This window comes from Neomonachus schauinslandi, chromosome 14 (assembly GCF_002201575.2).
Source record: "Neomonachus schauinslandi chromosome 14, ASM220157v2, whole genome shotgun sequence".
Taxonomy (NCBI): domain Eukaryota; kingdom Metazoa; phylum Chordata; class Mammalia; order Carnivora; family Phocidae; genus Neomonachus; species Neomonachus schauinslandi.
In genome coordinates this window covers 342,579-356,497 of record NC_058416.1, presented here as the reverse complement: position 1 = coordinate 356,497, position 13,919 = coordinate 342,579, and the positions used below count along the sequence as shown (strand labels likewise).

The following is a 13,919-nucleotide window of genomic DNA, read 5'->3' as shown; positions in this document are numbered from 1 at the left end:
GAAGGCTATTTTTTCCTTTCCTGTAAGCTTTGTGACTTTTGCCCGTTTTTCTATTGAGCTGTGAGTCCTCTTAAAATCAGCAGCCCTTAGATGTCTGTTGTGTTCCATGTTGGGAATGGGGGATGTGTTTAAGGTGCTTGGAAGTGACAATGTGGTCTCTTAAGTCAGCAAGAAGTTGACTTTAGAACACTTTTAAAGTGAGGGATGATTTATAGTTATATTTCTAAATGTATATTCTGGAGGAAGAAAACTGTTTGCAAAAGTTCCAGGGTCTAGCTGATTATGCAGTTCTTTTAATGATTATTCACCCACCTACAGAGAATTTGAAGCACACATTTGATTTAGCTACACAAGGAGTCCATCATCCTGTTCCACAAATTTAGTACCTGACTCCAAGGGGGTGTGAAAGGGGGAGGGATCGAAGCCCTCTGCAGCCCAGCAGGCTTTCCCACATGTGTGTCATATAAGCTGGGTTTCTCTGTCCCTCGTGGTGAAACCTGACGCTTGTATTCCCAGCAGAAACTGCTGTCCCATCTTTGATTTCTGCAGTTCCAGGAGAGAGGGCGGCGTGTGTGGCTTTCCCTCTGGGGCGTGGCACCTTCTGAGCCTCCCCGGGAACTGCAGCCGCTGGTCCTCACCAGTCAGCCTTGCTCCAGGGACTCTGGGAGGCGTCCCTGTGAGTGCCACACGCCGCCCCCACAAGGTTTCTTTTTGCTGCTTCCTGCCGTTTCAAGTTCAGATGTGTTACTACCCCATGAAGGGGGTTCAGTCTGTGAGCCTGGGGGGTTGCATGAGCTGGAACTCTCAGAGCCTTGAATCCCTCAGAGTCTTCGATTTGAGGAAGCAGCAGGAAATCTTGGCAGCAAGTTTCCGTGACCTAAACGATGATTGCTTTCAAATAAGTGAGATCTCGCTCCTTCAACACAACTTTCACATTTTCCCCAACTTTTTGCTTCTGAGAGGCCCCCCTGGTTGTCTTGGACCTTTCTGAGTGCCCTCCCAAGCACCGTCTTCTTTCTCATAGAGACCTCACCTTGCAGTTGGGGGTGCTGGGCTGTCTCTGTCCCCCAAACTGGAATTCCAAGGAGCCATGTCCTCCGTGTCAGGTGTCTGACACACGGATGTTCATTCAGTGCTTACTGACTGCAGGCAGGAGTACACACAAGATTCAGCCTTGATCACTTTCTCTCTCCCATCCAGCAGCCAGCTTGGCTTTCCAAAGTCCAAGTGCACACTGCCCCACAGCTTGATGAAAACTAATTCCCAGTCTTTCCCCCTTGACCTTTATTCGAGGAGCAGATGAGCCTGGCCGGGATCCCCGCGGGGCATCGCCAGGGCAGCTGTCCCTTGGCCACTGCCCTGGTCCCCGCGACGTGAATTGAAGCCAGGGCACCACCCAAGCGGGCCTGCGGGCGCTGAAGGGGTCGGCTCCGGGGGTCCCCTGTGGACGCGGGACAACTGGGCTCCTTCCCAGGCCGGTCCCCTGCGCGGCCTGATGCCTCTGTTCCCTTGCAGGCGCTGCGTCCTGAGCCCGGCCGGGCGCCGGCGGCCATGGTGCTGCGCCCCGAGCCCGCGGGCGGCCGGCGCGTCGTCATCATCAACGTGGGCGGCTGCAGGGTGCGCCTGGCCTGGGCGGCGCTGGCGCGCTGTCCCCTCGCGCGCCTCGAGCGCCTGCGGGCCTGCCGCGGCCGCGACGAGGTCCTGCGCGTGTGCGACGACTACGACGCGGGCCGCGACGAGTTCTTCTTCGACCGCAGCCCGTGCGCCTTCCGCGCCATCGTGGCGCTGCTGCGCGCCGGCAAGCTGCGGCTGCTGCGCGGCCCGTGCGCGCTGGCCTTCCGCGACGAGCTGGCCTACTGGGGCATCGACGAGGCGCGCCTGGAGCGCTGCTGCCTGCGCCGTCTGCGCCGCCGCGAGGAGGAGGCAGCCGAGGCGCACGCGGGGCCGCGGGGGAGCCCGGGGGACGCGCGGCCTGGCCGGCGCCTGCGGGACCTGCTGGACGACCCGCGCTCCGGACCCGCCGGCAAGCTCTTCGCCTGCGTGTCCGTCGCCTTCGTGGCTGCCACGGCGGTCGGCCTCTGCCTGAGCACCATGCCGGACATCCGCGCGGAGGAGGAGCGGGTGAGACGGGCGGCCCCGACGGGCTGGGGGATGGCGATGGGGGGCGAGACCGGGCAGGGGGGTGGGGGAGGGGTGGTGGGCAGACTTGGATGGGCGGGGGGTGGGGGGTGCGGAGCTGGGCCTGGGGAGCGGCTGCTGGCTCCCCGCTGGGTTGGTTGTGGCCAGGACAGAGGTTGGGGACAGCGCGGGCCTGGAGGCAGCTAGGCCAAGGGAGAGCAAGCTGAGTGCTGGTCCCTGACACCCTCCCCGATGGGGGCTGACTGCAGGCGCTGGACCCACCGTCCCCTGCCCTGGTCAAGAGCACCCAGAGTGCGCCTTCTCCAGGAGGCGCACACATCAGACCCGCGGCTGTGCACTGATGAGACAGTTGCAAGAACTCAGTGAGGCTGTCTCCCTCTGGTCAGCAGGCCTTCCCTGAACCTCTCCAGTAGTTCGGCCTTCAGAGCGTGGACCACTTGCAGCTAAACATTCAGTATCATGAAGGTCTGGAGAGTTGTGAGTTTTAATCTCTAGTCCTGTGGTCTTGAACCAAGGGGACACGGCCTCACATTCTTGCAGGACACTGGAGCCAGGCCAGGTGTCTGCTCGGGCAAACCCAGGGTTGACTCTGTTGAGGTGCTGGGCGCATTTCTAGCAAATGGTAGATTCTCTGCCCCTGTTTGGTCTGTGAGAATGCCAGCACATGTGGCTAGAAATGCTGCCAGGTTCGGATGTTACCCAGCTCGTACCAGCCTTTATGCACTGAGCACACCGTGGAAAATCCAGGGATCATTCAGGAAAGGCCTGGAGTGTGTGCCGTCTGGGGCAGCAGGGCTGGAAGACAGAGGGTCCTGTGGTATTTGGAGGACAGAGTCGAGTATTGCCCTGCATTTCCTCCTTGGGTGGGGGGGGCATAATCCCTCCACAGTTCCCTGTTCCCCCATTTCAGGGGCTGGGCCAAGGCTCCAGAACCCCTTCCTCGGGCAGTGAGCTCGAGATCAAAGCCTCAGAGCCCTTCAGAGGTCAGGAGGTCAGCCTGGAGCACACGTGGTGGGGTCACCCCTTTTTGAGAGACACAGTGAAGAGCTGAAGGGAAACGTCCTGCTGAAACATTAGCTATTAGCTGGCTGACCGAGAGCATGGCAACCCTGACTGCAGATTAAATTTAAATGTAAATTTTAGGAAATTGGTTCCCTTTGCCGTTGGGTGTCTGATTCCTGAGCTGTTCCTTCAAGGTGCCTTAACTTAGCTCAAGTTTCAGATTCTGCTTCAAAAAGGTACTTGCTGTATTTGGATTTTCTAAATGGCAATAACTCCGGGCAGTACACAGGAGGGGAATCATGTACATAAGCATCAGGACACCGGAGAAGTTAGGGTTGTCTCGATTCCTGATGTCCTCTCAGGAGTCAAGCTGGTCATTGTGGAGTCCTCGGAGTGCCCACTGGCCCCCATGTTCATATTCATCAGCCCCCTCCTCCCCACTTCCCGAAACATCACTTCACACTGGCCAGGTACCGTCTCGTCCCGTCAGTTCTGGGATTACAGAGGAATAATCCCAGTGTCCGTGAGCACATGGTGGAGGTATGTCCGTGTGCTGCCCATTGCCTGGTGAGAGACGCCTGTGGAGCACTCGGCCCACTGCACGTGGCAGGCGCTGAAGAGAGAGTAAATGTCGCTCATCAGCTTTTTAGGTAAAATATACACAGAATTTACCAATATCTTAACCATTGTAAAGTGTGCTGTTCAGTGGTATTAAATACATTCACGTTGTGCAATTATCCCCACCATCCATATCCAGAACTTTTCATCTTCCCCAAACTGTAACTCTGTCCCCATTAAACATGACCCCCCATCCCCAGCTCCAGGCACCCACCATCTACTTTCTGTCTTTATGATTGTGACTCCTTTAAGAACCTCACATAAGTGGAATCCTACTGTATTTATGTTCAGCCACTGACTTATTTCACTGAGCATAATGTCCTTAAGGTTCATCCATGTTGTAGCAGGAGCCAGAATTTCATTCCTTTTTAAGGCTGAGTAGTATTTCATTGTTAAGTATACACCACATTTTGCTTATTTGTCCATCTATCTACGGACACTTGGGTTGCTAACACCTTTGGGCCGTGGTGCATAATGCTGCCGTGAACTTTCATGTAAAAACACCTGCTTGAGTCCTTGCTCTCCATTATTTTGGGTAAACATCCAGGAGTAGACTTGCTGAATTGAATGGTAATTCTATGTTTACTTTTCTGGGAAACCTCCTTACTGTTTTCCGAAGTGGCCTCACCATTGACTCTTTCCAGGCACGAGGCAGACGGGGTGGAGGGTAGAGGGGAAGAGAGAAACTTGAGAGCCTTTTAGTATTTTCTTGTTGGGGTTTTTCCAGTAGAATTTAACTTGAGAGTCACAGGGCTAAAATATTTTCTGTATGTGATTTCTGATTTTTATTTTAAAGATTTTATTTATTTATTTGAGAGAGAGAGAATGAGAGACAGAGAGCATGAGAGGGAAGAGGGTCAGAGGGAGAAGCAGACTCCCCGCTGAGCAGGGAGCCCGATGCGGGACTCGATCCCGGGACTCCAGGATCATGACCTGAGCTGAAGGCAGTCACTTAACCAACTGAGCCACCCAGGCGCCCCTGTGATTTCTGATTTTTAAATAAGTGGCTAAAAGACTTCTTTTTAAAGTTTAAGTCTCTTTCTGAAGGCTCCCAACTGAGTCCTCCGAGGTGTGGGTTGGCAGGCCGCTGGGCCGCTGGTTCTGACGTTCATGGGCCTTCACAGTGACGAGCACACCTGCTTCTCCTGCACCACACTCAGGTGGGCGTTCCAACTAAAGCACCCAGTGTCTTCTGGAGAAGCGTCTTGGGGGAGCAGGGTGTGTCCTGGAGAACCCGAAGTGAGCTGAAGTAGCTCCCTCGGTCAGCTGTCTGTTTCCTCTCTGGCAGTTCTGGTGTCCACAGTTACTTTTGTGTGTTGGCACAGAGAAGCGTGGAGGAGACAGACCATCCTTTTCCTCCAGTATTAAAAGGACTGGAGGAGAAGGGCCGGCTGTGTGTGGTTCCTGGGGCTGGCCCATATGATACCTCTGTGAGGGAGGGAGCGGGGTCCCAGGCCCTGGCCGAGCTGAAGGAAGCCCACGGCGGAAGCTGCTTCTTGGAAGAGTTGTAGGAGGAGCACCCCGTGAGGCTGAGGGTCTGGAGGTGCTGCCCGGGACACGTGGACACTCCACGCTGCATTATCGCCAGGTGCACCTGGTTCTGCAGCTGTCCTAACACAGAACAGGTTCTGGTTTCCTGGTCTCCAGTCCCCTCGAGTGTCCCTTTGCTCACCCTGGGGCTCAGTCCACGGACGATGCGCACCGTCTTCTGGAACAAGCTGCTGCCCGCGCGAGCTAGTCACACCTGGACAGCCCGAGCCTGGAGCGCGGGGTGGGCGGGGCCTGAAGCGCGGGTGGGCGGGGCCTGGAGCCGGGTGGGCGGGGCCTGGAGCCTGTTTCCCCAGGCAAACCAAACCTGAAGCCGGGCTCTGATGCCCAGGATCACAGGCACCACCTCACAACACAGCGAGGACCCTGGGCCAGGAGGTGTCCTTCCCCAGGCTTAGCTCTCCCACCGCACCCCGGGGGAGCTCGGAGGGGCTTCTCCCAGAAAGGCTGTAAGGGATGCACAGTCTCCTCCTTACTCATTCCTGCCTTCTGCTCTGTCCCTCTAAGAATGAGGAGGGCCGGGGAGGGGGCACCTGCAGGCCCTCGAGTGTCCAGATGGTGGTGCAGAGGACCCCAGTGTGTGCCCCACCTGACCCCCAGGGCTGTGAGTGCAGCCAGGGCCACAGGGACCCGAGGGCCCCTTTTCTGGCTCCTTCTGCGTGGGGCCCTGGGGCTGGAGCCGCCCTAAGGGCTGAGCCCAGGCCACGAAAACCTGTCATTCTGAGGGTGACAGTGTGCATGGTTAGGCCGATCGCAGGAGCCTTGGCCGGCAGGTGACTCCCACGGGAGCTCCATCATGGGTCACTGTGTTCCCTGTGTCTCCCACGTGTCTCTCCGCACAGTCCTGGCCCCGGGCCTGCTGAGACCCCGGGGAGGGCACGGTCCTCTTCCTTCTAGCCTTCCAGCCATCTGGCGGTCAGGGCAGGCGAGCTCCCAGTCCGTGCTGTTCGGCCCTCCTCAGGGGCTCCTTCCTCTGCCTCCAGCTCTCAGGCCTCTCTCTCCCGGGGACACAGATGACATCAGGCCCTGACCCAGCACCGTCCCCAGGGGACCGGAAGCGCTGTTCTCCCGGGCTGGCCTGTGTGCTGTGCTCACAATCGCAGACTGAGCAATCCTAAGATGTCTCTTCCTTCAGTGAGGAATCCCCCCTCCTGAGAAGGCATCCAGGCCCAAAAACCATGAAAAGTGGTAGCTCGGCGCCATGGCGTCAGACCTGCGCCCTGCAGAGTCTCCAGGAAGGAACTGTGATCTCGCTCAGGAGGTGACGATCCATGTGTAAGGAGTGGAGACTGGGTCGTCAGGCGCGTGTGTCTGTAACTGGAAGACAGAGCCGCCCAGAACACTTGTGGAACACACTCCAATCCGAAATTATCTGTGGGCAGCCCACTTGCCATGTGTCTCCAACAGCTCTCTAGAACCTAACAAAGAGGCTGCTTCCCTGCTTCCGGGCATCTCAGGGCACATCCAGCTCCCTCCCCACTGCACCCTGTGTCCTCGCAGGCCCATGGCTGCCAGCTTCTTCGCCCCCACCTGCAGGACCCACCTGCCTGGTCCCAGAAGGCCTGCGCCTCATCGCTGGCTCCCCCAGTGCGCCCGCCGTGAGTGGGTCCCATCCCAGCACCTGGGCCATAGGTGTCTCGGTGGCATCCTGACCCCCAGATGTCCTCATGGGAGGCCTTAGGGCAGTCTGCTCAGTGGTCCCAGCTCGTCGGCAGGGACAAATGTTACCAATGTAAACATCTATGGCCACAAAAAGGTACACTGAAGTCTCTGATCACCAAAAAGTACTTCCTAATCCAGAACATGCCCAGGGCACACCTCACTTTCCCTCGGCTCCTAGAAGAAATAACCGCAGGAATGATAACCCAGCAGTATCCCCGCCGCTTTGTGGCCACACGGGAGGGGCTCCACGCAGCAGATGAGTTGATGTTCTAATGCCAGGTGCTCGGACGGAGCATGGGGTCTGTGCCCCCACGGAGTGAGGTGGGGTCACCGCCGTTTACAATGGAGACTCCAGGCCCCCAGCTGAGGTCATCTCCAAGCTCCCGCTCCACGTTGCTGTAGGAGCCCTGAGCCAGAGGCCATTTGTGGCCTTCACCTTCAGGGTTGCAGGAGGCTGTGGGAAGGGCAGGACAGCACGTTGCTACCCCTCCCCGCGCCACATGGAGGCCCCATGTGAGCATGTACCCTAATTACTGCGGGATCCTCAGGACTCTCCTGTGGATCTGGAGTGAACGAGGCCCCCACAGCCACAAAGTGACATGTCCCTGGGCCCCAGCTCACTCAAGGTGGCCGGGAGAGGCCACGGCCATGCCCGGATGTTGGCTGTTGCCAGACGTTGCAGGGAGACATCTGTTTGGTGATTCCATGCTTCGAGGAGAGGCCTCAGAACTGTTTGGAGGACGGGGGACAGGAAAGTTTATTCCAGCAAATAGCTGCTGCATTCCTTTTGTACGGCAGCTGCTGGGGTGTTGCGGGGACGGTGCTGAGCGCCTGCCCGGCGGCTGGCAGTGGAGACAGGCCACGCACACGGGCTGTCAGAGGACAGGGTGTCTCGGGGAGGGTGTGCTTGTCAAAGCCGTGGCTTCCCCATACACTGGGCTGGTACTGGGCTCGGTCAGTTTTTCTCCTTAAAGCCCACATGATTGAATCAAGGCCTGTATAATTAGTTATAAATTTTGCTACTGTGATTTCAGCCTCGAATTCACTAGGAACGTTTTGGTAACAGCATTGAGAGCTGGTGGCAGAGCCTCTGGGCGTATGGCCCACGACACAGGTGGAGTTTTGCCAGGTTCTCAGCGTAAAAGCTTCACTCTGTGAGCTGTGCTGGGGTTTTCCAGAGAAACAGAATCAGAACCAACGAAAGGGGAGCCTGTGTCTCCTCCTTCTTTCCTCCTGTTGGATAGAAATGTCTCCTGAATCTGGCCCACCGCTGTATTTGGGGGGCACACAATAGGTCTGGCCCGCAGGCTCATAGCAAAGGGGACTTTGCCTCTGATGGATCACACCTGGAGTATCACCCACATCTCCTTCGTCAAGATGCAGTGAGACTTTGACCTTGGACGTTAGAGCTGATGCTAGCATGTGTGAGACTTTGGGGCTGTTGGAATGGATGTATTCTGCATGGGAGAAGGACAAGATTTGGGGTTGTCCCCCCAAATTCACATGTTGAAGCCAAGGTGATGTTTTAGGAGGTCAGGCCTTGGGAGGTGATGAGGTCACAAGGGTGGCGCCCCCGTGATGTTATTAGTGTCCTTATAAAAGAGACCCAGAGGGTCCCCTCACCCCCTTCGCTGAGAGGACTCAGGGAAGAGACGCTGTCTGTGAACCAAGAGGCAGATCCTCGCAACACACCGAATCTGCTGGCCCTTCATCTTGGACATCAGGCCTCCAGAACTATGAGGAATAAATGTCTTGTTTTAGCCCCCACTCCGCGCTTGTTACAGTGGTCCTCACGGACAAAGCCAGCAGGTAGCGGGGTCCCCCTGGTCTCAGCACGGGGACTTGGGTTTTCCTCTTGAGCTCGTGGAGGAGCTTCTCCCGACCACGATGGCAGAAGAAAGCAGCGTTGGTGAGCGTCATGGCAACAGAGCCACTCAGCATCCAGGGTGGTCAGCGGGGGCTGCAGGCAGCCATACACGCTCAGCACACAGCCTCCACCCCCCCACAGGGGACAGGTGGGCCTCCACGTGGAAACGTGGCTGCGCAGTGAGCAGCCTGGGCCCTGCACGTGGAAACGTGGCTGCGCAGTGAGCAGCCCAGGTCCTGCGTGCCGTGGGCACACGCTGCTGCAGGGCTGGGATTGCTGTCCTGACCAGGCGGCCACAGGCCCAGGTGAAGCTTTGCTTGCTCTTTGCCGAAAGGAGGAAGGAGAGACAGAGCAGTCAGCAGCCAGACCTCACAGACCGCTGCGAGCTTCTCCGGGGCTGCAGGCATGCGGGGCAGAGAACGGCACAGGCAGTGCCCCCGAAAGAAAGAGAACGGGTTTGGTTGGTTTATTTTCCTGTTTACAAAGATCTGATCCAGTAATCAGCAAAATCCAGTGGCAAATTTTGTGCAGTGAGTCAAGCCTCTTCGGGGAGCCAGACATGCCTGCCCGGTTCAGGCTGCCGTTCTTGTTCACCTTCCTCTTCTGTAAGATGAGGATGGTCATTCTTCCAGGGCCGCTAAGAACGGCCAGGTGAGCACCTGTGCGGGACAGGTGCTCCGGGAATGCACTCACCCTGACGGGCTCCTCAGGGACGTGGCTGGTCCTCTCTCCCCATCCAGGCCCCAGGCTCCACCACCCCACCTGGAGCTGCGGTCCAAGGCCCCACGTCGGAGAGACCCTTTGGTGAGGCCCTGACAGGCTCTGGAAACAGCCAGGAGCACCAAGGGATGAACATCAAGCTCAGGACTTTCCCCCCTCCATTTCTGCACAAATTTGGCAGGAGAAAAAATGGGGGAGGGTGTATTTTGTGCTTCAGTCTGAAAAAAAAAAAAAGACTTGTACTCAAAATGCCTAGAACAGAGGCTACAAGATTCTTTTTTTAAGATCAGTTTTTAGAGCAGTTTCAGGTTCACAGAAAGATTGAAAGTCCAGAGACTTCCCGTGACCCCTGCCCTGACACTCACAGTCTCCGCCATCATCAGAGTGGTGCATTTGTCACTGTTGATGAACCTACGTGGACTCGTCATCATCAACCAGAGCCCACACCTGACATTAGGGCTCACTCTTGGTGGTGTACGCTCAGTGGGTTTGGACAAATGTGCAATGACGTGTCTACCATGATGGCACCTTACAGAGTGGCTTCATTGCCCTAAAAATCATGTGGTCCACCTATCCATCCCTCCACCAGCTCCCAGCCACCATGGGTCTGCACCGTCTCCATGGTTCTGCCTTTCCCAGAACACCATGTGCTTGGGGTCACACAGGACACAGCCTTTTCAGACTGGCTTCTCCTACCAGGTGATGTGCACTCAAGGTTCCTGTGTCTTCTCTTGGCTTGATGACATGTTCCTTTTTACCACTGAATACTGTTCCACTGTCTGGACGGACCACAGTTCATCATCACCTACCGAAGGTCACTGTGGTTGCTTCCAAGTTTTGGCAATTATGAATGACGCTGGTGTAATTACAGTGTGCAGGCTTTTGTGCAGACGTAAGTTTTTGGTTCATTTGGATAAATAATTAGGACCATGACTGTGAGATCGAATGATAAGAGTACATTTGGTTTTGTAAAAAACCACAAACAGACTTCAAAGTGGCTGCCCCGTTTTGCATTCTCACTGCAATAGATAACAGTTTCTCTTGTTTCGCATCCTCTCCAGAATTGGGTGTTGTCGGTATTTTGGATTTTGGTCATTCTAGTAGGTGTGTAGTGGGATCTCATTGCTTTAATTTGCATTTCCCTGAAGGGGCACCAGGTTGGCACAGTCGGTTGAGCGTCCGACTCTCAGTTTCTGCTCAAGGTCGTGGGATTGAGCCACAGGTTGGGCTCCATGCTCAGCAAGGAGTCTGCTTGGGATTCTCTCTGCCTCTGCCCCTTCCCCCCAGCCCACATGCACGCTCACTCGCTCTCTTCTCTGTCTCTCAAATAAATAAATCTTTTTTAAAAAGTAAATTTGCCTTTCCGTGATGACACGTAACTTGAAGCATCCTGTCCTCTGCTTTTTGCCATCTGCATAGCTTCTGTGAGGTCATGGTCAAGCTCCCAGAGGTAAATCTGAGCATAGGTTGGGGCCACCGTATGGCTGGACCCTCTGGAGCTTTAACTCTCAGACTTGTCCAAACCGAGCGTCCAGCAATTTATCAATCACAGTTTGGGTTCTTCTGCCCTGGTGCTGGTTCCCGGGGCAGTTTGGAGTGTGGACTCCTGTAGGCGGGGCTCCTGCATCCGCGGCCTCTCCGATCTTGGGGTCAGCAGTTTGCTGCATCGTCCCCTCTCACAGATTTGAGAAGAGCTGCTGATTTTTCAGTCTGTTCAGCTTTTGTTAGGATGGAGTGGTGACTTGCAAGCCCTTTGGTGCAGAACTGAGACCCTGTCCCAAGGTTCTTTTTGCCATCCTCTATCCAGGGGCATTGAAGGGACAAAACTGGGTATTTGTTAAGTTCTCAGATGCTGCACGTGGAGCAAGGCCCCGTGCCCAGCTCCTGTAGGACCTCCTTGAAACACTCCTGTCTGCTTTTCGAGCCCTGCTACCTCATCTCGTAAATGCAGATACTTCAAAGCTGTTGAGAATAAACTAAATAATTCATGTAATACTTCGGATGGTGCTTTGCACACACAAATAAATGGCAGCTCTTTTTACCTTTTTGTGCACGAGGAGGATGCTGATACTCGTGCAGGACATGCCAGACGGGGGGAGGCGGTCAGGAGGGCTGAGGGCAGAGGCCACGTGTGTTCTTCTCCAAAAGCTGGTTTCTGTAAACAGTCTACAGTGTGGCAGGGAGCACCAATCCAAAGAGGCCGTTAGAGTCAGATGCCAACCTCGTGTGGCAATCAGCAGGGACTGTGTTGCGCAGGATGTGGCCCCCACTTCTCCCTCCCCATGGAGTGCTCAGTGGGGTTGAGACTGCACGGTGGCCAGGGAAGCGCTGGGCAGGAGAAGCGTCCTCACCCTCCCTCCTAGCCCCTGGGGCGGCCCGTGGGACTGCTGGCAGCCCGGCATGCAGTTCGAGCAGGACCCCCTCCAGCCTGCAGACGAGCGGCCGCCCCCACACACACATACGTGCACACATGCATGCACACACGCACACACAGGCACACACACATGCACACACACATGCATGTGCACATGCACACACAGGCACATGCGCGCACATGCACGCTCACAGACGCATGCATGCACACACATGCATGCACACACATACACATGCACGCACACGCGTGCATGCACACAGACGCACACGCACACGCGCGCGCATACACGCATACAGGCACACACGCATGCATGCACACACGCGTGCACACACTGGCACACACGCACACACAGGCACACGCACGCACACACGTATGCATGCGCACGCTCCCACACACATACACATGCACAGACGTGCACACACATGCACACGCGTGCATGCACACACACGCACACCCAGCAGCCCGAGAAGGCTCCGCCTGAGAGGGAGAAGGTGGGCTTCATTCTTCGCTTTATTGTGAGCACATACTGAAGGGGTCCGTCTGACCCTTCTTTCCCCCTGCAGCCACCAGCATGCAAGCAGCTGTGAGAATAGTGTTTATCAGAAATAAGTGGAAATAGATCTTTCCAGGTGTGTATAATCCCATTGCCTCACCAGCATTTCCCTCATAGGATTGAACTGTTTTGACCTACAAGCAGTATTTTTAAGGGACCTCAATTCATCCAAGCACAGATCCATCAGGCACCACCCTGACTGGGGGAAGAGACCTGAGAATTCAGATTTTAGGTTCCACTTAGGTCTGAAATATTCAGTCTGACATGAAGGGATGTTTTTAATAATAAGACATTAACTATTCTAGCTCAGCAAACTGGCTATTCCCAAACGAGCTTGTGCGTTTCTGTTACCAAAAGTATTAATTTACCGGCACGTGTGAATAGTCTGGTAAGGGTTTGGAGTTAGGACGTGGGCAGGAAATACATTGTGAAATCCGTACATTGGAGGCTCCTGGGCTCTCCTATGGGAGCAGGCGATGACCCACACCGGCTGGGCTCTGCAGGATTTCCAGGGAAGACTCGCAGGGGTGGGAGAGGTGCTGCTTTCTGAGCCGGCCTGGAGATGTCCATCTGGAGGAGTAAGCCGGGTGCTTCCCTGAGGACTGGTTTGTGGCCTCGGTGTGCTACGCAGCCACCAAGCCTCAGGTCCTGTCCAGGGACGGGGTCTGCCCGATGACTCCCCCACCTGCTTCCCGACAGGTGTCACTGCAGTCCTAGGTCCCTGAGCCCCCGCCCCTCTGCCCCCACCCAGCCCGGAGACCATGCCCGTCTTCAGAAGTGTCCTCCTGACCGTGAGCATAACACCTGCTCTTTACGGAGAGCAGGAGACGCCGTCCTGTCTTGCCTTGTCGTGCCTCTCCGTGACATCGTAAAGCGTCATGCCGTCTCCAGACACAGCGCGGCATCCAACAGACGTGCTGTTTTCTAACTTGAAGTATTCCCTCCTCGCACTTTGTTTGCCGTTCTTTGCTGCAGTGAGCCCCACCGGGTGAACACTCTCGCTCACGGACTATTTCCTGGCGTACGCCCACCCAGCACACTGCGGCGTCACCAGGCCCCCTCCTGATGCCCAGAGGAGGCCGTGCCATCCACGTGAGCACATCACCCCCGTGTCCCCGGAAGAGTGGGCCGTGTCCTTGTAACAGTTTGCCTGACTCTTAAGAAAGCCGTCTCCTGGCTTTTGAAACTCAGTCAGTAGGAGGCTAACACCTTCTCACATCTTCACTTGCTGCTTATTCTTCTGAGGACTTTCTTCTTCGCCCCATTCACCGGGCTGTTGCCTTGCTCTTCATCTCTGTGCCTTACAGCTGGTTGCCCAGAGCCCTCACAGATGCTCCGCAGGAGGGGACCTGCTGCCAGCCCCCACCGCATGAGGGCCCCAGCCGGGGCCTCCCCTGCCCACTGCATCCTCCCCTGCCCGCTGCATCCTCCCCTGC

The 13,919-nt window shown here is 56.1% G+C and overlaps 1 protein-coding gene across 1 annotated transcript in view; it reads left to right on the top strand.

Annotated features, from left to right (window-relative positions):
* The first annotated feature begins 1,551 nt into the window (after positions 1-1,551).
* Positions 1,552-13,919, top strand: part of KCNG2 (potassium voltage-gated channel modifier subfamily G member 2) — a 29,374-nt gene continuing 17,006 nt past the window's right edge. The window contains exon 1 of the mRNA XM_021686032.1: positions 1,552-2,121. Coding sequence (XP_021541707.1) covers positions 1,552-2,121 — 570 coding nt within the window. The remainder of the gene's footprint in view (positions 2,122-13,919) is intronic.